Here is a 23878-nt window from a genome sequence, read left to right as displayed (position 1 = left end):
ATATTGGTTACAGTGCCAGCAGTGGCTTGTCCTTCTGCCTGGCGACATTCTCCCCAGGGCCTCACAGTGATCCTCAAATACTGACAGCCTCACCTTCAAGGCCCTCATGCCTGGGCCTCCCAGACATCGAGTTCCCGTTCCTACTCAGCCTTCCCTTCAAAGATGCAGAAGCACCTGTGGTCCTGTGTGGGCGTCTCCATGGCTCCGCCCTTGCTCTGGTTCTGCCTCTTTACCGCCTTGCCCCACCCACTGCTGCTGCCTCAACTCCAAGGACAGCATCCATGGCAAGGTTCTTGACCCCCAGCCCCTTGCACCCCTGCCCTTCTGTCGTGGCAGGGCTCCCCATCACACTTCAAGCTCAGTATCTCTAAACTTTAAATCCTCTGTTAGCACCGCTCTCTAATGGCTTTTATAACTAACATATGGCTTAACTTTGGCATTTTATAGTCCCTCCTTCTTGGCTTAGGATTCTCTCTGTCCCTGGATCTCAGATCTAAGGATTTCCTGGTCATATGCATTCCTGAGCACATTTTTCTGGCCAGAGGTAGCACCAGAGGATAGAGATCCCACAGCAAAAAGATTGAGCTAACTTTGAGCAACTTAGAGCTGAATACAGGAAGCATCAATTAAAGCTATTCTGGGTAGAAATAAAGAAATGCTTTTATAAGCTCAATTAAAGAACTCTAATAGTGTGGAATGACACGGTGTGTCAGAGTAGGGGCAGAGGCCAAGGATATCCTAAACAGGGGGAGTGGCAGGCAGCATGCTCATCTCTGTTTTAGGGACCCTTGGCCTGTGTTAGGTGGAGAAACTATACCCAAAGATACCCAGACCCAAATCTCTAGGATTTGTGAATTTGCTACATTATAGGACAAGGATCTAAAGTTGTAGATGTATTGAGGCTGCCGTCAAGGGGTCCGTAGATGTCTTCTCCTGGATGATCCGGGCAGTTTAATGTATCCACTGGCGCCCTCAGAAGTGGAAAAGGGGCTGGTGACACGGCTCAGGGTATGGGTGCCTGCTGCCTAGTGTCTAGCCAGTTTGATCAGTTTGGCTCATCAAATCTCCATGGTGGAAGGAGAGAAGAGACTCTGACCGCTCTGTGAACTGAACAACATGTGCGTGCACACTCCCACACAAGCACACAAAAGAAATGAACTAAGATTTTTTTGTTTTTTAAAGTGGAGGGAGATGGAAGAAAGCCAAAGAGCTCTGATAGTGGAAGCGGAACAATCGTGTGTGGAAGGTTCTTGGCAGTGATAACATCCATCTATCAAAGATTATACTTAACACCCTTAGAGGGCCAGATCCAAGGAAATGCAGAAGGGTCACAGGAGGGCACCCAAGGGCAACGCTAAGACCCTAGGGCCAGGTGCTTCTCCTTCCCCTTCCTGCAGGCCCTCCCTCTTCTTGGGGGCAGCGTCTCAAGGACAAGTCCCAAGGGACAAGGTGGTTGGGACAGCTGTGCTATGCCTCCCCACCTCAAGTCTCTGAGACTAGCTTGCCCTTCAGTCTCTGCCTTCCCTCCCCCAGTTCCAGCACCTCAGGCTGCTCTTGGGGGGACATCGAGGTGGCTGCCTGCTTTCCTGAGACACGGGACACACGTGGCACGAGCAAGGGTCGGCGTCGGGAGCTGGCGGCTGGTCTTGTGGACTTCTCACTTCCCCTCCCCAACCGCCGCGCGTGCAGGTGCCACGCGGAGCCCCGCAGGCGGGGCAGACCCTCTGGACACGCCCCCGTGCGAGTCCCAGCTGCCCGGCAGGAGGAAGCGCCAGAGTCGCCACTGTCCTGAGCACAGCTGGACTCCGCTTCTAACCCCGCGCCAGCGACGTTGCCCACCGCGGCTGCGGGCACCGGATACCGTGCTCCCGTGCCAGTCGGGGATGCGAGCTGCTCCCGCGACGGCATGGCAGCCTCAGGTGGGTAGCAGGCGCAGCGCTCTCTAGCTCCAGGCTCCTGGCTCGCGCGCCCCTGGTCCCTGAGGCTCTCTGACACCACCCTCCGGGTCTTGAGACCTGTCTCCCCACTTCTTTAGTCTTTAGTGAGGGGATTTTGTATTCTTTCCGGTCTTTTCTCCGGTCTCTGTCGCAAACTTCCCCTCTGAACTTTCTCATGTCTCCCCTAACCGGTCTGTGCACGATTCTCTTTTGCTCCTGCCTGGGGCTTGCCCTATCCCAGTTTCTACGTCTTCTTTTCTCCCTTCTAGCTGTAAGTTGCCAAGGGTCACTTTCTCGGCTGTAACTCTTTGAGTACTCGGACAGTTTAGTTGATAGGAGGTGGTGGGTGGATTCTCTAAGAGGCCAGATGTTTCTCTTAGGGTCTTATCCAACCAATAGGGGGCGCTCAGGCAGTCCTAGGTGGTCCAGGGACAACTTCAGAAGCCCCCTTTGTCCACCGCGATTGTATTTCTTCTCTGGAATTTTGGTAAAAACCGAGACCACACTCTAATTTTACTCTGTTCTCTATGGAACTTTCATGTCCAGGGGTAATTGGAATTTGGTGGGCAAATCTACCCATCAGAAGGTTCCAGAAGTTTCTTCTGGTTGATCTTGGGTTTCTTTCTAGCTCATGAGCATATGTACACTTGGCAAGTCCTTAGCTCGCTGAGGTCCAGGACAAACAATGGCAATGTTGAGAGACAGTTAGTGAGCAGCACCTATACACCTCAGTGACTATAGGCATAGTAGGTGCTTGGCGATAGCCATGTTGGTCTGGTTTCTGTTCACCACAGAGTTTTGGTGGTGTGAAAGAAAACAGTAACTAAATGAGGTATTGCTAGATGAGAAGAGAGAGTTGCCACGTTTTTGCTTTGGCTGTCTTGTGTTTACCTAGCTCAAGTGTGATGCTTTGAGAGAGAATGAAAACTAGATGATAGCATCTCTCGAGAAAGATCATGTAGCGGGCTGGGGGGAAGTCAATGCTTGGGAAGGAAGGGAGCAGATGTTACAGCCAACTGTCTCCAGATCTGCTAAGGTCTAGCCTTGGGTCATGGTACTTTGAGACAAAGGTAGAAAAGGCTTTGATGATACAGGCTTATTATTATTGAAGTGCCTGGGAGGGTGGTTCATCAACATGCCCATGGCTCCCTAGCCAGGCTCTATGGGATAAAGCAGCAACTGTGCCTCAGGGTCCACTCACTGGACAAATATTTATTGAGTGCTGTTTCCAGGCACTGTCGTAAGAGATTGAAAGCTGTGTAACTGAGGACAGGGGAGGCAACAGCTCATTTAATAACAAAATCAAGGCAGGTACATCAGGAAAATGGATAGGGGAAATTAGGCAAGCCCTGAAGAGGGAAGGCAGGGGGGTCCTGGGGAGGAGAAGGCCCCAAGCAAGGGGCCTATACTATGTGTTTGAGATACAGGGAACAGCTATGGTAGCTGGGTGGATGGAGGGTTTGGGGAGAGTTAAAAATAAGGTGGCTAAGCTTCCGTTTGTCTCCTTTCCTGGATGGGACGGGCTCTGGGCTTCTGTGCACTAGAGAACAGTGCACGGGGAAGCCTTTGAGCAATCTGCTTTCCCTGTCCAGTGTCTCCATGGCTGGCTCTAAGGGGAATAGCTGAAGGGGCTAGGTTTGAACGGTGGTCTCAGGTTCAGATGAGGACTCCAATCCAACAACCAAAGCTGGGGTAGTGGATAAAGCTATCCAAACCTCTGGCTGTCAGCGTCTTCTGTGGTGGGACACCATGCCAGGTGGTGTGAGACTGCGTCCCCCTGGGCTCCCTACTTGTCTATAGTTACAAGTAGTCCTGAGGGCAGGTCATATATAGTAGGGGAAAGCCAGGCCATAATACTAACATGCCACAGGCTGGAGAGTCATCTAGGCCACTGTCCTGTATGGCATCCTTATTTTGAAAACAATGTCATAATGTATTTACTCAATATGCTGTGTGCCCAGCTTTTGATACTGTGGCATGACATCATCTGTGAATGAGTTGAGTCACACTCATAGCTATCCTGGGGGCACATTCAGCTCATGGGCTACTGATTGGCCGTGCCTGAAAGAGTGCTGTAAGTGGCCTTTAGTGTCCTCGCCAATATGTGACTGTGGGAGAATGTTATTATCAACTCAAATGGAGGTCTTTCCTCTTCTTACCTCCTCTCCAGTATTTCCTCTAGACTGCCCTGCTCTGGGCTTGCCCATGAACGGGATTATGTAGTCTGTGGTTTTAGTGACTGACTTCCTCCACACTGCATGATGTGGTCAAGGCCCACTCAACTGCAGCCTAACCCCCTGGTCTTCTTCAATTTCTTGCCCTTAGAGGGTGAGCCTCCGTCTTCCTCTTCCATTCCCTGGCATGTTTGCTTGTTGAAATCCTGGAGGATGTTGGCTCCTTGGCCTTGAGAGCCACCAACCTGTGCTTGAATAGTTTCTCTTATTTACTAGAGAGAGTGAGGAAAGCGCCTGGCACTTCCCTGAAGGTGCCAGGTCTGCAGCTGGTGAAGAAGAGAGCCTCCCCTCCCCCCAGGCCTTGGCCCCTAAGAACCTGAGGATAGCTCTCAGAACCTGAGCAGCCCCCTCCTTCCAGGATCACCTCTAAGCCCTCCCACTATTCCCGGTCTTCTAGCACCACAGGGGCAGCAACATGGCTTAGTTAGTAAGGGTGCTTGTCACCAAGCTTGATGACTTGAATTTGGTCCCAGGGGCCCACATGGTAGAGAGGAAACCAAATCCTTCTGGTTGCTCCTGGACCTCCACACATGGGCTGTGGCTTCATGAACACACACAGCGCGCGCGCACACACACACACACACACACACACCCCAAACAAACAAAATGGTGCTCACAGGTTCAAACATGGGCTCTACTTCAAGTGGACAGGGTGCCAAGGTCACCTGCGGTCACTTCTCTGTTCTTTTCTCAGATGGTTTCTGAATCATTCAGTGTCATCTCTCTTTTAGCTCCCCCTCCCCCAACTGGGACTCCCCTCTGTGGTCAGCCAGTCTCTTCCTGTCCCCAAACCATTCCCCTCTCCTGTAGCCAAACCTGTTCTTTGAGCTTCAGGAGAACAAAGCCCCTTTCTCAGCTCTGCCTGAGTTTATGGGCTCCTCTTACTGAATAGGAGAAAGAGAAGTAATTTAGAATGAGGAGCAATGACTTCTGGGTTCCCCACACAGGGAGAGCTGCTGACCAAGCAGATGGCCCCATGGCTCTCCCTGGCAGGCCAGGGAGGAACTTGAACTTCCACTTTGGACTTTTTTTTTTTTTTTTTTTTTTTTTACAGCTGCTCCACCTTTTGGTTTCAGTGACCCTGAAGTCTTCAGGATGGTAAATTTAATTGCCATCATATATGTGGAGGACAGATATTCCTCCATTTATGATAGTGGTCCAAGTCACACACACACACATCCCCACACACATACAAACACACACACACACACACACACACACACACACACACACACACACACACACACANANANANANANANAGAGAGAGAGAGAGAGAGGTCGTGACCTTAGCTAGACTGAAGCATTAACTACTTCCTTCTCAAATATTCTTGCTAAATGAGGGTTGGGATCAAACTTTGAACCCCAGCAATATGCCACTTTAAATGGCTGTTTTCTATATTCAGTTGTGTTTTTAATGCACTTATTTCAGAACGGATTTAGATTTTTCAGGAGTATGGCAAAAACCATTAGAGCAGCAGTTCCTAACCTTTGTGGGATAGGACCACTTTGGGGCTCAAATGACCCTTTCACAGGGGTCACCTAAGACCATTGGAAAACACAGATATTTACATTGTGATTTGTAACAGTGGCAGAATTACAGTTATGAAGTAGCAACGAAAATAATTGTATGGTTGGGGGTCACAATATGAGGAATTGTATTAAGGGGTCATATAGCATTGGGGGGTTGAGAGCCACTGATAAAGAGAGTTCCTACATATTCCAAACCTTCCTTCTTATTGGCAGTTTACATTAATACAATACACTTACTGAAATTAGTGAATTGATAATTATTATTTGGGGTGGGGGTGCCTTTAAAGACAGGATGCCATCATATAGCTCAGGCTAGTCTGGAACTCACTGTATGTTGCCTGGTGGAGTCTATAACTCTTGGTTCCCCTGACTCAGCTTCCATGTGTTGGGTGGTGAGTTATTTTTTCAGTTCTATTCTTTATTCAAGTCTTTTGGTTTGTACACAGTGTCCCAGGTTCCCATTCAAGACCCCATACTTCATTTACAAGTGAGGCATCCTTTGGTGCCTCATGGCTGTGATTTTATCATATCTCCCTGGATCTTAATCAACTTGGACAGTTCTCTTTCAAGACTGATTTTATGTGCATCAGTGTCTTGCCTGCGTGTATGTATGTGCACCATGTACATTCCTGATGCTGGAGGAGGTCAGAAGAGGGCATCAGTTGTCCCGGAACTGGAGTTACAGAAGGTGTGAGCCATTATGTGGATGCTGGGCACTGAGCTCTGGTTTTCTTTAAAGCAACAAGTGCTCTTAGTCGCTGAGCCAACTCTCAAAACCCTCGCCAGCCTTTGAAGACTGCAGTCTTTTCATTGATTCTTTTGAGAATCTAATATGCCTGCACACTGTGTTTTGATTATATTCATCCTCCACAACTTGGCCCGGAGCCCTTGCTTTCTCCTCCCAACCTATATTCCACTTTGGAAGGCCTGAGAAGCACGAGCCAGTGAGTTTTGAGGACTGTCCCATGGTTGGATTTAGCTGATGTTTTTCTGTTCATTAGATTGGGAGGATCGTAGGTTGTTGTTGGTGATCTTGGTTATGAAGTGGAGGCAGTATTTGCCGAGTTTGTACACAGTGAAGTGACTTTCCCTGTCTTTCCACATTGGGCTCTGTGAAAAGAAATCTCTAGGTGCAGCCCATATTTATGAAGAGACATATTGTGTTTCCTTCAGGGTGTGGCCCTCTTGGGATTTATATGCATAAGATATCTGTGTTTCCCCCTACCCCCAGTTTTAAATTATTATTGTCTTACTAGTTTTTGGTGCTGGAGATTGAAGTAAGGACCTTGTGCTATGGCACTGAGCCTCTCTTCGGTTTCTTTACCCAGTCATCCAATTCTGTTACTGTGAGTGGATCCATGGGCATTTATTATAGCTCTGGCTTGTAGTGTCTTCTTGTTTCACTGTTTTCTTTCCCACACTGCTTCTGCTTGGCCTGTGGGAGCTTCTTCATCTGTCTCTCATTTCCTCACTATGTTATTTTTGCTTGAGAACATCCTTATTTATGTACATACAAGATGTTTTGGGCTCTTGGTACACTTCTTGCTGTCTGCAATACATATTACTAGACTCACTGGGAGAACCCACCATTTCTCTAAGAATTTCTGGCTCTTTTTTTTTTTTTTTCTTTTTTTAAATTAGAAAATAGTATTTCAAGCCAATGGCACTAGATGTTTTATATGTTCTGGATTATATTTCGCATTTCTTTGACCTTTAAAATAGAGTGTACCTTAGACATTCAGCAGTCAATGTGGGATCTGCAGTCAATGGGGCCCATGCGGTCAGCACCCGGTGCGGTCCTCATGGCTCTTGGCCACAGTTCATGAAGAATGAGGTCAAATACTGTCTGTTGGGTGAGGATGTTGAGAGTGTGTGCACCTGGTCTTATCTTGAGGATTGAGTGAGAGAGCACCAAGGTGCTTAGTAAAATGGCAGGTCAGTGCCCAGGAAAGAAAGATTAATTACAGCTTAACCATTCCTGGTAACTCTGTATTTAAGGAATAGCAATTTAGCAATTGTTACAGAGAAGGAAGCCAAAGCTATGGAGGAATTTCCAGGTTCATGTGTGCACTCATTCTCTCAGTGATGTCAGTGCTAGGTGACATCAGGGAAATTTTTTTTTTCTTCTAAAGCAGTACCTCAAAGGACTCCTGTAATGTTGGGCTCATGCAACTCAGGCCGTCATTGACCTCTCTGCGGAGCTTCCAAAGTTGGCTTTGAACTTGGAAGATGTGGATGAGAGGGCAAGCTGTGGGAGGTGGTTCTCTTCTACAATGTGAGGTTCTAGAAACTGAACTCAGGTCCTTCATCAGGCTTGGTGCAAGTGCCTTTACCTAAGCCATCGGCCGGCTTCATCTTAACCTTCTTCTTCCTCCTGCCTCCACCTGGAAGGCCATCAGGCACTAGGATTACTAGCCTTGTCTCCACTCCCTATTTTCCTCCTCCTTCTCTTCTTCCTCCTCCTCTTCTTCTTCCTCCTCCTCTTCTTCTTCCTCCTGCCTCCACCTGTCAGGCCGTCAGGCGCTAGAATTACTACCCTTGGTGCCACTTTCTCCTCCTCCTCCTACATTTTTAAAAATTTATTTTTCAAAATAAATTAAAAAATTTTAGAAATTATTATTTTTCCTGTGGGTAGGTATGCATGTCTATGCCTGCCAGTGTCAGTAGGGGCCAGAGGTTCCCTTAAGCTGTCCTTACAGGGAATTGTGAGCTGCCTGACCTGGGGGCTGGCATCTGAACCTGCATCCTCTGGACGAGCAACAATGTTCTCCAGCCCCTAATCTTGTGTTCTTAATGATGCTTCTTATGTTTAAGACACCCCCCTCGCTCTTCTCCTTGACTTCTTTGCCCACTTGTTACTCTTTCTGAAAACATTACCATTGGCTTGGCATGGTGGCACGTACCTCTAAATCCTGGTACTTGGGAGGTAGAGACTGGCTCCCTAGGGAGATGGCCGGGGGTGGGGGTGGGGGTGGGGGTGGGGGAAGGATTTCTCTTACGGGTCTTTCCAGAGCTCAGAGCCTTAGGGACTTACTCTAAGCCTGCCTCTGACCTTACCTGGAACCACTCAGTGACATATGGACTAGAGATGACATTGACTTATTTACGTTTATTGTGTATACATACATGCTGTCAGTACATGCGTACCATAGCGTGTGTGTGGAGGTCAGAGGACAACTTTGTGGCATTGGTTCTGTCCCTCTACCTTCTGGGGATTGTACTCAGGTGCCAAGTTGTTGAAAAGCACCTTTACACGCTGAGATATCTCAATAGCTCCAGTGCTGACATTCAATTGTAAACCTACAACTTAGATCCCTGCTTCACACATAGTCCAGGCCCTTCTCCAAGGGGGAAGATGGACCCCTACTTTGCAGGAAGTACGGACACTTGGTGCTCGTTGATTGCACGTTCCTTCCAGAAGAGGATGTCAAAGCAGTGGTGAGGTGAAGGCTTGGGACAGCGGTCACAGTAATGTCAGGAGCCTACCTTCTTTCATCCTTGGAAACTGCGACTCGACTCTTTTAAAATATTCTCGGCATATTTCCTGTTAGAAGGAAGTGGAGGGGGCTAGGGCGAAGGGTTGAGCTGGGAGCCACCCTGAGTGTTAGCCCTGGCTCTGCTGTTAATTTACTGAGTGTGCTAACTTACTGAGTGTGCACTTGAACAAGCCCCTTCATCTTCTCAAAATGTTTCTTTCCTCTGCAAATGAGAGGTATAATGGGCCAGGCGCCCCTAACCCTGCCCTGTTGTTCATTTCTGGCATCCATGTGGTGTAGCTCAGAGCATCGATCCTTCCTGTTTCCACTTACATGACACATTGTCATGACACCAGCTTCCAACTCTTGACGGTTCTTTTCATATTTCAAGCTTTGGGGCTGACCTGAAATATACATAAAAATGACCATTCTGTTTCTACTTCCAGAGGACTAACTGAGGCACTAACTGAGTAGACTTTAGTAGTTTTCCTAGAGCTCTGCATAGAGTTGGCAAAGCCAGACTTCTAACCCCCACAGTCTGATCCCAGTCCTATGCTTCTGACCACTGTATTTGAAATAGAACCACGATTCTGGGTCGCATCAAACACTTCAGCGCCTGGCTACCACTGTGAGTCACTCACTGGTTAAGTTACCTGACATGCTACATTGACACCCCTCCTCCATCTTTCCAGTGGGCTATGGTACCTAAGGTCTAAGGATGCTGGGAGGATGATGGGATTTTACCAGCAGCGTGTGTGGATGAAGACTTGAATAGCACAGACTTTATATAAGTGCTTACTGATAGGCTAGAGCAGATCAGCAATGGGGGATAACAGCTGGGCAGCGTGTGGGTGAGGCAGTAGCTTCTATGATCTAGAATAGTTGGGCGTGTTTGGGTGAAGTGTGTGGAATGTCTGGCACAATGATGGGCTATAAGCAGGGAAAAGGGCTGGACAAATGCTACAGGTACACCTGGCAAGCTGTGGATGCCGGACCCCGTTAGATGGTGTATCTCCTCGGTTTTAGAGAGCCTCCTAGAAGGAGCAGGCATTAGTGACCTTTTTTCTGTGTCTTTCATGCAGGGTGGGGCCGGGGATGCGACATCCTCATCTTCTACAGCCCAGATGCGGAGGAATGGTGCCAGTACCTACAGGATCTTTTCGTGTCCTGCCGGCAGGTCCGTAGCCAGAAGATGCAGACATACTGCCTGGTCCCGGATGCCGCCTTCTCTGCCCAGGACCTGTGGGTCTTCAGGGATGCGCGATGCGTGCTGGTGCTACTGTCTGCGGGGCTGGTGGGATGCTTCGGCCAGCCAGGTCTGCTGCCAATGCTGCAGCGCGCCTGCCACCCACCGCAGCGTGTGGTGCGGCTGTTGTGTGGAGTGCAGCCAGGCGACGAGGACTTCCAGGCCTTCTTTCCTGACTGGGCCCACTGGCAGGAACTGACCTGTGATGATGAGCCAGAGACCTACGTGGCGGCTGTGAGGAAGGCCATTTCTGAAGGTAAGGGTTCTAACAAGGCAGAGAGAGGCGAGCTCAGAGGAATTACAGAGCCACGTTCTGGATCAGGGTGAAGTATTTTTATTTGAACATTGGTCATTGTGCTATAAAATGGAAAAAGCTCTCTGAGAAGATCTGGTGTCCACCAGAGCGCCAGCTCAGGGATAAAGTACTTCCTAGCATGTGCAAGACCCTGGATTCAATCTCCAGAGTTAGGCATATTTCTTGGTTTAGAGCAACCAGATTTCTAAGATGGGATGGGTTAAAAATTTCTTTCTAGAATTTTCGATGCTTTGGAAGACATGGAATCCAGGTTCCCTACTGGAGAGCAGGGATAGAAGGTTGAGTCTTTGGGGCTATAGGTGTGAAGGGTGCATCTGCCAGGCCTCCTGCTTGGGTCCTGTTTCTGCCTTTTCTTTGCAGTGACCTTGATAGCTTGGTTGAAGTGGTGTTATTTAAAGATAACCTGTTTATGGAGAAATGGCCGTCCTTTTATCTGGCTAGGCCAGCTTCTGCTCTTTGCACTACTTCAGACTGGTAACATTCCAGTCTTTTTTACAGGGCTCATAACTTCAGTGAGCCCAGGAAATATGGCACACACAGTCTGATTAACAAAAGCAAGCAGAAGATGGGCACCTGGTTGGTCTCAGGTCATAGCTTTTCTTCCTCTTTGTCCTTTCCTTTTGGCCCCCGCGTGTGCTGTAAGCAGGTTATATGCCTGCCTTCTGTCTTCTTACTATCTGAGATCTTACAGACCTGGCACCAGCCAAGAAACCTGGACAATTCCTAGTCCCATTTCACTGCGCCACTGTGCCTCCATGGTCCCAGGTGCAACCCGTGCACTCATACAGCTCATCCACCCCCTATTCCATTTCAAGATCCAAACCCAGAATTTACCAACTTTAAGCTGGGCCTGGTGGTGCATGCTTGAAATTCCAGTTGTTTGAGCAACAGTGGCAGGAAGACCAAAAGTTCAAGGTTGGCCTGGGCTACACAGCGATTTCAAGGCCAGGAATGGGTAACTGAGTGAGGCCCTGTCTTAGGGTGGGGAGGGAGGAAGTTAAGAAGAGAGCTGAGGATGCTGCCCGAGTTCTGGAAGGCTTCTTCTTTCCTCATATGTGCAAGGCTGGAGCTTCAGTCCCCAGGACTGAAGCAAGAACAGTAATTCTGTGTTCTGGTTTGCTTTCTGTTGCTGTTATAAAAGATTCAGGCCAAAGGATTTATTTCAGCTTACAAGTTTTAGTCTTATCACCAAGGCAAGTTAAGGCAGGGACTTAAGGCAGGAGCTGAAACCAATGGAGGGATGCTGCTCACAGACTTGCTCCCTATGGCTTGCTTAGCTTGCTTTCTTATACAACCCAGGACCACCAGCCCACAGGTAGGCCCTGCCCAGGTAATCAGGAGTCGAGAAAATGGCCCAAAGGTATACTCATGGGTCGGTTTGATGGAGACAATTCTTCAGTCGAGGTTTTCTTCTTCCTGGGTGCTATAAGATAGGATCTAACCAGTAGGTAGGACCAGGTCTCAGCAGAGTAGAGCCTCGCTCACTTTGTAATACAAATAACTGGTGTAAATGCAAGAGATGACTCGCCTGAAATGCTTGGGACCTGGGGTTAGCAATTTTCTAGAGTTGGTTCATGTTGACTTTGCCGTAACAGATAAAGCACCGCGTTCAAGTGTGTACGATCGCGTTTTGTTGCCTTTTGGGAGCTGTGAGCCATGGACGCTTACAAAGAACCCCCACATACTAGTTGTTCATCAAAGAGGTTCGATGCAACTTCATTGCAGGCCCCCTGATCCACCAACCAATCATTCAGAGCCCTTAGGAGGCACTGTCACTCACACAGTATATAATCATCACTACAGTCTAAAGCAGCATGGTGGTGATGTTTTTTAAAATATTCAAGGGTCAAGAAGATCAATGGGAAAGCACTTATCTAATGTAGATGGGGGGTCTATGTATGGTTTAAGTCCTAAGATGTGGGGTGTTGGGGGTAAGACCTAAGATGCGGGGTGTTAGGGGGTCTATGTGTGGTTTAAGTCCTAAGATGCGGGGTGTTGGGGGGTAAGTCCTAAGATGCGGGGTGTTGGGGGTCTATGTGTGGTTTAAGACCTAAGATGCGGGGTGTTGGGGGGTAAGTCCTAAGATGCGGGGTGTTGGGGGGGGTCTATGTGTGGTTTAAGACCTAAGATGCGGGGTGTTGGGGGGTAAGTCCTAAGATGCGGGGTGTTGGAGTGTAAGATTTGTACTGCTCTTACAAAGAACCTGAGTTCGATTCTGAGCATCCACTTCAGGGGGCTCACGACTACAAGTAACTTCAGCTCCAGGGGGATCCTGTGCCTCCTGGGACACCTATACCCACCCCCCACACGTATGTACACACACACACACATATGCACACATAATCTTATAAAGTAAAAGGAATACTTGCAGTATTACTCGGATGCGTCCAGTGATTAGACATCTGCATTCATTGATCTTCTCTGGTATTTTATTTTACTTCTGACTCTGGCGCAGCCTGCTGTGAGCCGTTACCTTCCAGTGTTTCAGAAAGATGAATTATTTCACAGTAGTGTCTCTGTTCCAAGAACAAATAACCTGCCACTAGACAGAGATTATTTTAGTAAGCAGTTAAAACAAACTGCTTAGTGGACAATCTGCAGCTGAGAGTCAGTGGGCACAGGGGCATACAGAATTAAAGAAATGGTGGGAGATGGAAAGACAGACTGCTGGTGGTTATCAGTTAGACTTGCATTTGGATACATGCGTCTCAAGGTTTCACGTACAAAGAAGAACCCGGGGACCTTATCAGCAGTGTATGTGGCCTGAGAGCTGGTGGAACTCAAGAGTCTGTACTTCTAATGGGCTCCCACACTGCTGACAGTGGGCCCCCACATCCATCACCATCAGGCCACTGGTCACAGCTCCACTGTGCAAGAGCCATTTTCTCAGAGCTCTACTTCTCTGGAAAGCAGGGCAGCTCCTGGATGCCCACTGGTCTAGGTATGAAATTGGAGCAGTGTTTGATGGTTAAACCACGAGTCTTCAGTGTAGAATTCCAGAGTTTTCTTGTGCTTACTTTTAATCTTTTGCTTTTCTGGATATAAGGACTTTTCTGGATATAAGGATATCAGGACTTTTCTGGATATAAGGACATCAGGACTTTGGGACAGGAGGGTCCTCCTGCTACCTTAATTCTTACTCTTTTTTTTTTTTAAACTTAATAATTGGTAATTATTTCTATTTCACCGGAAACTATTTTGGAGGTCTTTTGTTATCTCTAAGATTGGCAGAGTCCTTAACACAAGGGAGATGGTTAATTAGAGTCTGCAGTGTGTTGGTTGGAATTTATCATCCAAGTTCTGCATTTGTAAGATGGTGGGTGGGGTTGGACCAGATGACGTGGAAGGCTTCCTCCAGCTTCCCGGGCTGTAATATATCATTAGACATTTGCTAAGAAGATGGCAAGTCACCCAAACTTTTCAACGGACCCCGTTCAGTTCCCAGCAGCAATGCACGGCAGTGTACGGAGGGCTGCACTATTGTTCTGGATTCATTTTTTGGATCTGTTGGGTGATTATTTTCAGATAGGGAAGTGAGAAAACCCAAGGTGCAGCAGCACTGCAATCATTTCCTCTTTTTACTGAAGCTCTATTCTTTGCTGCAAATCTCACTGGGATACAAAAATAGATTCTGTGAGACTATGTGGGAAGGACCTCACCGGCTGATAGTGAGCTTATTTCAGAGGTTCTCCTGTGTGTTTGCACATTTGTGCATATGCACGCACACCCACAAGCTGAGGCGCTCAAGCTTTTGTTTAGCACTGAAGTAGTGAGCTTATCTGGTTTTGAGATTATCCATTTTTTTCCCCATGTCTTCAGGTGTGCAGAGGCAGGAGATTGACCTCCAGTGTCTTTCTCTATTGGTCTCCTCCTTGTTTTGTAGGATAGGTTCTCCCACTGAGCCTGGAGCTTACAGATGGGTGAGACCAATTGCATCCCTCTCCAGCATGAAGATGACAGGCAAGCTCCACCGTGCCTTGCCTTTGGGTGGATGCTGGGATCTGAACTCAGGTCCTTAGGCTTGCACAGCTAGCACTGTACCGTCTGAGAACCCAGCCCTTTTCTGCCTTCTTTGTTTGCATTATCCTCTCTCCACTTCCCCTGCCTTGCCAGACCTTCTGTGTTCCAGGAGTCTCATGTTATATTGTATTCCCTCTTTGATTCCCATGGGCAACTTTGAGAGGGTAATGTCTATATCTGATTTCCATTCTACTGATTTTTTTTTCTTTTCCAGTTTTATTGGCCAATAAAAATTAGGTGTACTTGAAGTACAAAAATAAGGATTTGTAATACATATATAGTGTAAAAATAGTCAAATTACTTAACGTATCTCCTGTCTCCCCTCCCCCCATGTGTTGAGAGCTCTTTGCAAGCTCCAAGTAAACACTATGGCATTATTAACTCTAACTTCTATATTGCATAAGAGAGTTACAGAGTTTACTCATTTCGAGACTGCAGTTTGAACCTTTGGATGGAGTGCCATCTCCCAACCTCCCTCCCCCATCCCTGGCTACCATGTGTTACTACTTCTATAAGTCTGACTCCTTTAGATCCATGTGTAAGGGAGCTCATACATCGTCATCTTTCTGTATCTGGCTCATGACATCATAATGTCTTCTGGGTTCATTTGTGCTGCCAATGACAGGTTTTCTTACTGTTTTATGGCTGAGTAATATTCCTTTATGCATTTTCTCAAATTAAAGTGAATATTTCCCCCCCCCCAAATAAAGTGCTTATCACAGTACATTAAAAAAACCCTGTGGTTTCTTTATGTTTTCCCCCTTTTTTATAAATAAATGATGAGACTCTTCTCATGTTTTATGCCAGGTTTTGTGAATCTCTGTTGATTTCTTCCTGTTCATATTACCTCTAGCATCCCCACAGACCCGGTGGAGAGCCTAGACTGCCCAGTGGCCCATCCATGGCTTCCCTGTAGGTTTGGTTGTTGAACTTTATTCTTTCTTAAAGATTTCCCTTTGTGCTCTGGTTTAGTTTCATATATTGAAAAGCCAGTAATAAGTTAAATGTGTGTGTGTGTGTGTGTGTGTGTGTGTGTGTCTGTGTGTGTGTCTTGTGTCTTTGGGTGTACTGATTTATTGCTTTCTGCCTTATTCATTTACAACCGGATATCTGACTGGACCTGGAGCTGTCTGTTCTGCCTCCTGTCTCTGTCTCCTTCCCATAGCATTACAGAATGGGTGCTGATGCCCTATCTCGGGAACTCAGGCAGCCGGTCCTCTACCCACTGAGCCATCCTTCCCTAGTCTGGGTGAATTTTCTTTTCTTTTTGACAGTTGCTCAGTAAAATGTGTTGGACACTTCATGCAATGCATTTTCATAGGTGGATGGGCAGATGGATGGGGAAACTGAGGCTCAGGAGGTTCATTTTGCATGTGAAGAACGAGTAGCTCATGTTGGCCCCAGAGGCCTTCGTGCTTTAGTGTGATTCCTGCTTTGCCTTGCATTTTCCTGTCTTCTTCCCCCACTTTCCCCTTTCCTGTTTGGACTCCAAATAAAGCAAAAGCTTACAGGAGAAAAGGATCAGAGGAAACCGAGGCCTCCTTGAACTCTCCAGACCACAGATTCCCAGGCCGGGCAGGGCCTTGGCATTGCCCTGGTGCCTTGTATACAGGGCTCCACCCCTGAGCCACTGAACCACACACAGTCTCTGGGGTCAGCTGAAAATAAGCATTTTAAAAAGTCTCAGCGGCAGGTTGACTAGCCAGGTCTGGGCTCTGTTTCGGGCCTGACCTTCTACCATTTGCTTATTCTCGTCAGGGGAAGCAGCAACTCCAGTGCTGCTCTGGGAGGACACAGGACAGTAGTCCCAGGGGTTCGGAGGTAGCCTGGAACAGGCACTTAGAGAAGCCAGACCCTTGCAGTGAAGGGGAAGTTGCTGTGCTCGCTCTGTGCGGTGGCCTCGTGGACGGTGAGTTATAGATGACTCTTGGGGTCCCTTGCAGAGGCCAAGGGGAAGGAGCTGGCTTGAGATCTGTTGGACTGGACTCATTTTCCCCCCACTGTCCTGTGTGGCTGTGGACTTCCGATCTCCCTCTTTCTGTGCCATGGTTTAGTTGGCTTTGCAACCAGCTCCTTAGCACATCCTCACATACCTCCCACTATGGGTACTTTCTTCATACTTTCCCTTTTGAAATGATCTATGCTTTGGGGAAGGAGGCACCTGGCAGGCATGGTGAAATCTTTCTAGTGTCACTGCGATGCTACAGCCTGTCCGAATGTCATTAAGATTTCCCCCGCCAGGGCCCCTGACCATCCTGTGAAAGTGGGGGGGGGGCACAGTTTGCTCTCCTATCTGCATGGCTTATTGCCAAATGCACCTGGAACAGTTAATAAAGACCAGTTCCCGATGAGAAGCCAGTGCCCTGGACATTTTCCACCCAAATCTCCAAGTCCCACCAGAATTCCAGATTCCCCCACAAAACTGTGAGCTCCAACAGGCAGAGAGGGTGGTGAGCCTGAAGCTCCCCCTCCCCCAACTGCTCCATCCAAGGGACTTCACTTCACCATTTGCTTGGATAGGCTGTGTTCTCTCAAAGTGTCTGCATGTTCTTTGGTTGGGAGCGATTGGCGGGCTGCTGGGGTAGACAGGGTGGAGCCCTGAAGCCCTCTGGGGGAAAGGTTAAGCTTCCATCTGTCCGTAAATTAACAGGTGGGAATGGAGTCACCAGACAGGGATTTTGACTTTTTGTTTGTCTGTTTTTGAGACAGGATTTCTCTGTGTAGCCCTGCTTGGTTCACTCTGTAGACCACGCTGGCCTCTAATGCACAAAGCTCTTCCTGCCTCTGCCTCCCGAGTGCTTGGGTGAAAGGTCTGTGCTGCCACACTCCACTTAGACTTTGGCATTTTATCCATTTATTTCTGACTTGTTTCAGTAGGGATTTTTTTTCTTATCTTGTTCCCCTGGGACCATTATTATCACAACTCAGGAGGGACCCACAATCTCTTATTCCTGAGAAGACCTTTCCTAGACATCACTTCATCCTCATGGTTTTCCTATGAGGCAAAGCCTCTGTTTTCTCCATCTTCACGATGATAGAAGCAAGGCCCCCACAAGTTCCATGCCTTGTTCACTGTCTCAGCTTTTTCAGTGAGGAAGGAACAGGACCAGAGAGTCCTGATCTGTACTCAGATGTCTGGTGACCTCTTTATCCAGATGGCAGAGCCAACCTTTCCTCTGAAACTGCTAGCTAGGCTCCTGCTACTCTCAAGGCCCCATGTTGGGGTTGGGTTAGAGCTGCTGTCCCGGGTCTACGCTCCAGCACGCTAGATATACACAGTGCATGCTACTTGGGAAATGTGAAACTTTCTAGTAGTTGCAGCTGGAAAAAATTTTTGCAGTAAAGAGATAGGCAGAAATTAATTTTAGGATGTATTTAGCTCCATCTATTTTTATTTTAACAGTCATTAAGTATAAAAGCTGCTGGGGAAATGAGTTACAGGCCATATGCTTTAAAAACACATCTATCATAGCTCTCTCATTTATTCATCAACGCAGTCAGTCGCTGGGGAGTTTCTGATGAGCCCCTGCCAGGCACTGGCATCGTGTGCAGTTCTTTCTTCTTTTCTGACTAGTCTCTTATTTTTGTATGTGTGTTCTTTTCCTCTCTTCTTTCTTTTTGAAACTTTCTATATTTAAAAAATATTTTATATTACATGTTTACTTGTGCATCTGTATGTGTACATATGAGTGCTGTGTCTAAGGGGACCGGAAGAGGGCACTGGGGCCCCTGAAGCCAGAAGTGGTTGTGAGCAGCCGGAAGAGGGTGCAGGGACTGCACGTGGGTCCTTTGGAATAGCTGTATGTGCCCCTACCCAACTCTGAGTTCAGACTTTCTGTGTTCATCCCCTGCTTAGCTGTGTTCCCAAGATCTACAAGTTCAGGGTCTGTGTTGAACAATAGAGTTTCTGTCTTCGAAATAACCAGTTTACTGTCTAAAGTGTGGAGGCTGAGCTTCTGACAGACTGCGATGACTGTCTGGAGTCAGACTGGAGCGCTCGATTGCCCTCCAGGAAACGTCCTGGCCCAGTAGGTTTTTGACAGTTTCCCACCAGACAGACCTTCTGGTAAGGGGAAGTGACGTAGCATTGGTTTACGCCATTGCTGTGAAGTCGGCTCTGTCACGTATCAGGTGTGGCCCCATTCCTGTGAAGAGGGAACTTCTCAGGAGTCAGATAGAATTCCACTCTTGTCACATGTGTACTGGTGACCTTGTAGGTTACTACAGTCCCTGTGGGGACCGGTAAGAGTGAATATGAGCGTGCACTTCGTAGACAGACACTAGCTGCAACAGGCAAGTCATTTGACTATTCTGGATCTGTTCCTGCCCTCTGTGGGAACAGCACAGAGATACGAGTTGACAGTTGACCCCTCAGATGCCTGTAGCCATGAAGTCCCATGATTTTGGTGCCATAGGATTTTAAATACTTTTTTTTTTTCTGTGTCTCAGAGTGAGAACTTTCTAAATACTACCAAGTGACTCTATACTATTTTTTTTCCAGTTAGGAAGTTAACTTTTACAATAGGACTTAAGCAATGCCTAAACTGACTTAATAGTCTCTTTCAGTTTATAGACAGTAGCTGACTTCAGTCCTAGACTATAACATCAGCCTTTTATCCTTGTGGAATGGTAGGGCATGTGTAGCCAACATTTTACCTGTTTTTTTTTTTTTCTTTTTTCATTTTTCTTTTTTCATTTTTCTTTTTTCTTTTCTTCTTTTTTCCTCCTCCTTCCCCTCCTCCTCCTCCTTCTTCCCCTCCTCCCCCTCCTCCCCTCCCCTCCTCCTCCTCCTTCTCCTCCTCCTCTCCCCTCCTCCTCCTCCTTCTTTTGCTGTTGTTGTTTTGCTTGTTTTTGCTATGGTCTACAGGAAGATTTACACATGTGGGTTCTTAGGAAGATAATGGGGCCAGAGGAAATGCAGGCAAGTGAGCATGACAGAGCAGGTCTGTTAATTTCCCTCCCTCATAGGTTTTCACAGCTTGTCAATTTAGTTTCCACTACTTATTCACATGACCAAAGAGCACATCTGAGAGGCCCCCAAATAGGATGGTTTAATACTGCGAATGACTCTTGATTTTCCTATTTATAGAAATCACCAAAGCCACTTGTCATGGACTTTTGGGCAGAAAACTATGTTAGTGGGTTTGTAAAATGTAGACTTGAACAAAAGGCAGCTTGTTGACAAGCTCCAAAAGAATGAATAAAGTCAGTAATTGGTGAAAATGGTGTTGAGGATGAAAGACAACTGGAGTCTTTCTGGTTTAACCTTTTCATGGTTAATAACAATTAACCATTGTGCAATCCAGAGATGATGCTTTATATGTGTAAGTGCCTGATAAGTGACACAAGGATGGGTGACAGGATGGTTAGTAGGAACCTGTCTGGGGCCATTCATGTATGCACGATCTCCTTTTGAGGCACAGGATGGGTGACAGGATGGTTAGTAGGAACCTGTCTGGGGCCATTCATGTATGCACGATCTCCTCTTGAGTATCCCGGCTGGGGAGACATCCCCCATGCGCATCCTACCGAGGGGCCCCAAACAGGTGCCCTTTGCACCGTGGACTGTGGCTATGGAATGGTGTATGTTGGATCACACTATTGGGGTGTTTACAATAGCTCATCCACAGCAAAAATGTTCCATAGAGTACATGTACTTCATTCTATGCCCACATGTAAGCATGTAGGACGACTTATCCTACAAAATAACTGAGGAAAACCGCCTGAGCGCCCCCTCCCCAGGCATGCGTAATCCATCAGGAGCAGAGATTACCCCCCCCCCCAATCAATCACAAAAGTGAAGATATCTGTAACTTGGAATTGACTAGTCTCTTTTGGAAAGGTCTTTTGGAATTTGTGTTGTCTGAATGTGTGTGATTTTTCCTGTCACCTCCCTACAGTTATGGTCCTACTAGGCTCTTACATAAAATAACGTGGGAGAGCCTGCACATTCTGTCCAACAAGGTGCTAGTTTCACAAGCAGCCTGTGGGCTCTTTCTTGAACATCTGATAACACAGGAAATAGAGGAGGAGGCCAAGGATGAAATGAAAATGTTCTACTTTAAATTAGACTAGAATAACTTTCCACTTACATGTATAACCTAATGATGGAAACTGTACCTACAGTTAACTAGGACACGATGCTTGTAAAAGCTGTTGATCTTGGATTTTTGTTTGTTTGGTTGTTTTTTTGTTTATTTGTTTTCTAAGACAGAGTTTCTCTGTGTAGCCCTGGCTGTCATGGAACTCACTCTGTAGACCAGGCTGGCTTTGAACTCTGCCTGTCTCTGCCTCCCAAGTGCTGGGATTAAAAGCAAATGCCTGTGCTGGCTTCAGTAGCACATATACTAAAAGCATATGCCACCACTGCCTGACTGTTGATCTTTTTTTTTTTTTTCTTTTTGTTTCTGTTTTTGTTTGTTTTCTTTGGGTTTTGAATGTGTAAAATGTGGGGAAACATTTCTGGTCTAGGGGATGGCATCTATTTTTCCCAAACTCGCCAACTTGTCCCTTGTTCTGACCCAAGTCAGCTGGGTCTGATGCTCCTCTCATGTCCCATCATTCCAAGCAGCATTTGTCAAAGCCTTGGCTTGTTTTCAGAGGTGTGATTATAATTCTGTGAGTTTTTATTTTTAAAAAAGAAGCACGCAATACTGAAACTTGTGTACAGTAATCTGGCAGCGTAAGGGTTTATTTTTGTTTCAGCGGCATTTGGAATTCTATGTCCTGTGGGTCATATGAACCCTAAGTGTTGCTTTGCTCCAGTCTATGGTCAACGTTGTTTGGGTAACTAGACTTTGCCCACACTTTGGAAGCCATCAAACGTTAGAGATTCTGGAAACTGAGTCATTCGAGGTGGAAACACAGAATGGGGACAGCAGAAAAGCAAATGTTGGGGTCACCTGGCCCAGTTCTTTAGTTTAAAAATGAGCAAAGTAGGTTTCAGAGGAATTAAATGCTCTTACTCTGAGAGTGAAGAGCAGACAGTTTACATTTCTACCCAGTAGATAGTCATTGAATGTTATGAAGTACCTGTCACGGGTGAGTTACTGAAAATTGTGAGGTGCCTGTCATGGGTGAGGCCTTGCTTAAGACTCTAAAGGAATTTGGTCAGAGAGTGAGATTCAAATCCTGTCTTTATGCAGTTCATGTGTCATACTACGAGAAGGGCATTTAACAGCCACACTCACCAACAGCCAGGAGTTGGGGCATTTATCAGAAAGAAGCCAGGGGGCTCCCTTTGACTCATAAAGGGGTTCTGCGATTCCTGGAAACCCTTTTGGTATAGTTCCTTAAACCATCTTTTTAGGAAAGTATGTATATCCTGCGCATCCATCCTGGAGAAAAGAAAAACCAGGCCAGCTTAAACTTAGAGCAGATGGTTCACTAATGCTAACCCAAAGTTAATCCCAATTCCCATGGTAATAATTTTCTCAGAGTAGTGGTTAAGATGGTGTTAACATTTACAGTAGCATTACTCACAGACTCTATTTTAAATTAGCGTCTTGTTTGTTTCTAGTCTGCAGTGCTGCTGACATATCCCTACAACTTGAAAATCACAGATAGCTCATCTACCTGTGTGTTGTTTGGAAAGATGGACCAAAGATTAAGTCAAAAATTAATACAGACAAAAGAGAAAATTAATTAGGGTCATTTTAATACTCAAGAAAAATGCTGGAACTGTTGTCTAGATGTAGAAGGAAGAAGTCTGTTTCCAGAGCAGTATTTGTAGGATCTGGTGATTTTAGTTGAAGGTAAACTAAGCAAGATCTCAGGGAATTAAGAAAACAAACAACCTCATGCAGGCTGATAAACAGAAAGTTTGATATTAGAGAAGATACTCTTTTGCCCTGAATTGGTTCACTTACCTGAAAAACTTTGCCATTTCAGTGGGAAGCAAAGGAAGAAGACTGTGTACAGTTATTCATCCTGCCACCTAGCCATTCATGCATTTACCCATCCACCCACCCACCCCACTACCTATCTACCCATTCACCTATCTGCCCATCTACCCATTTAGCCACCTAGACATCCACCCTTCTATTCATCCATCTACCCACCCATTCACCCCCTCATCTATCTACCCACCCATCTATCCACCCAACCCATCCACCCATCCATCCACCTAATCATCCATACATCCATCCATCCATCCATCCATCCATCCATCCATTCATACATACATATATTCACTTACTTATAAATTTAACTTTTAGTATCTGTGTTATTTATTAAGTAAATCTCAGGTGAGCAGAGAGCCAGGGCTTTGCTCACTGACTATAGGAAGGGAGACAGTGCTTGCCACCTAGCATGCCCCCATGCAGTAATGGAATGGAATGAGTGGGGAGTTTCAAATTCTGTCAGATGACACCTTATTGGAGGATATTACTTTGTTGTGGAAAATGTTGTCTTATTGGAGCCATGAGAACTATCTTTAGAGTTTTGAAGGCCTGTCATAGGAACAGTCAGAAGGCAGAACCTTTCCTGTGTCTCTGCAGGAGACAGGGCAGGGAGCATGGATAAATCTATAGTGGTGCTAACAATAAGGATTTGGGGTCCTCATTTTGAAGCCAAATTTTTATGGAGAGTGGGGAGTTAAGAGGGGTATGTTTAAATTTCATAGTAAGGCTTGGCTCCATGGTAGGAACATTTTCTAGTATGTATAAAGCCCTGGGTTTGACTTTTAGCACCGGAAGAAAAAAAAAGGTTAAAATTGCAGTGCGTTTGCTGGACATGGTGGCACATACCTGCAGAATCCCCAGCACCCAGGAGGCTGATGCAGGAGGATTGAGAATTTGAGGTCAGCATGGGCTGTATGGTAAGTAGTGGACCAGCCTGAGCTAGATAATAAGACCCTCTCACAAAAAGCCAATAGAAGAAGAAAAAGTAATAAATTTGAAACTTTTTAATTTGGGCTGGGGGTAGGGAGATGGCTTAGAGGGTGAAGAAGTTGCTTGCTTGCTGGTGGGAGGGGGCAGACACTGAAAGTTGTCCTCTGATATCTTCATGTGTGTGACATACATGCATGCACACACACACACACACACACACACACACACACACACACAGAGAGAGAGAGAGAGAGAGAGAGAGAGAGAGAGAGAGAGAGAGAGAGAG

At 46.7% G+C, this 23878-nt stretch overlaps 1 protein-coding gene across 1 annotated transcript in view; it reads left to right on the top strand.

Moving 5' to 3' along the window:
• Positions 1 to 1775: 1775 nt before the first annotated feature.
• Positions 1776 to 23878, top strand: part of Pik3ap1 (phosphoinositide-3-kinase adaptor protein 1) — a 113758-nt gene continuing 91655 nt past the window's right edge. Inside the window, exons 1-2 of the mRNA XM_021211878.2 lie at positions 1776 to 1919; positions 10262 to 10681. Coding sequence (XP_021067537.1) covers positions 1907 to 1919; positions 10262 to 10681 — 433 coding nt within the window. The 5' untranslated portion in view covers positions 1776 to 1906. The remainder of the gene's footprint in view (positions 1920 to 10261; positions 10682 to 23878) is intronic.

This window comes from Mus pahari, chromosome 1 (genome assembly GCF_900095145.1).
Source record: "Mus pahari chromosome 1, PAHARI_EIJ_v1.1, whole genome shotgun sequence".
Classification (NCBI taxonomy): domain Eukaryota; kingdom Metazoa; phylum Chordata; class Mammalia; order Rodentia; family Muridae; genus Mus; species Mus pahari.
Note: the sequence above shows the minus strand (reverse complement) of the source record. Positions and strands in the feature narration are given on the sequence as shown.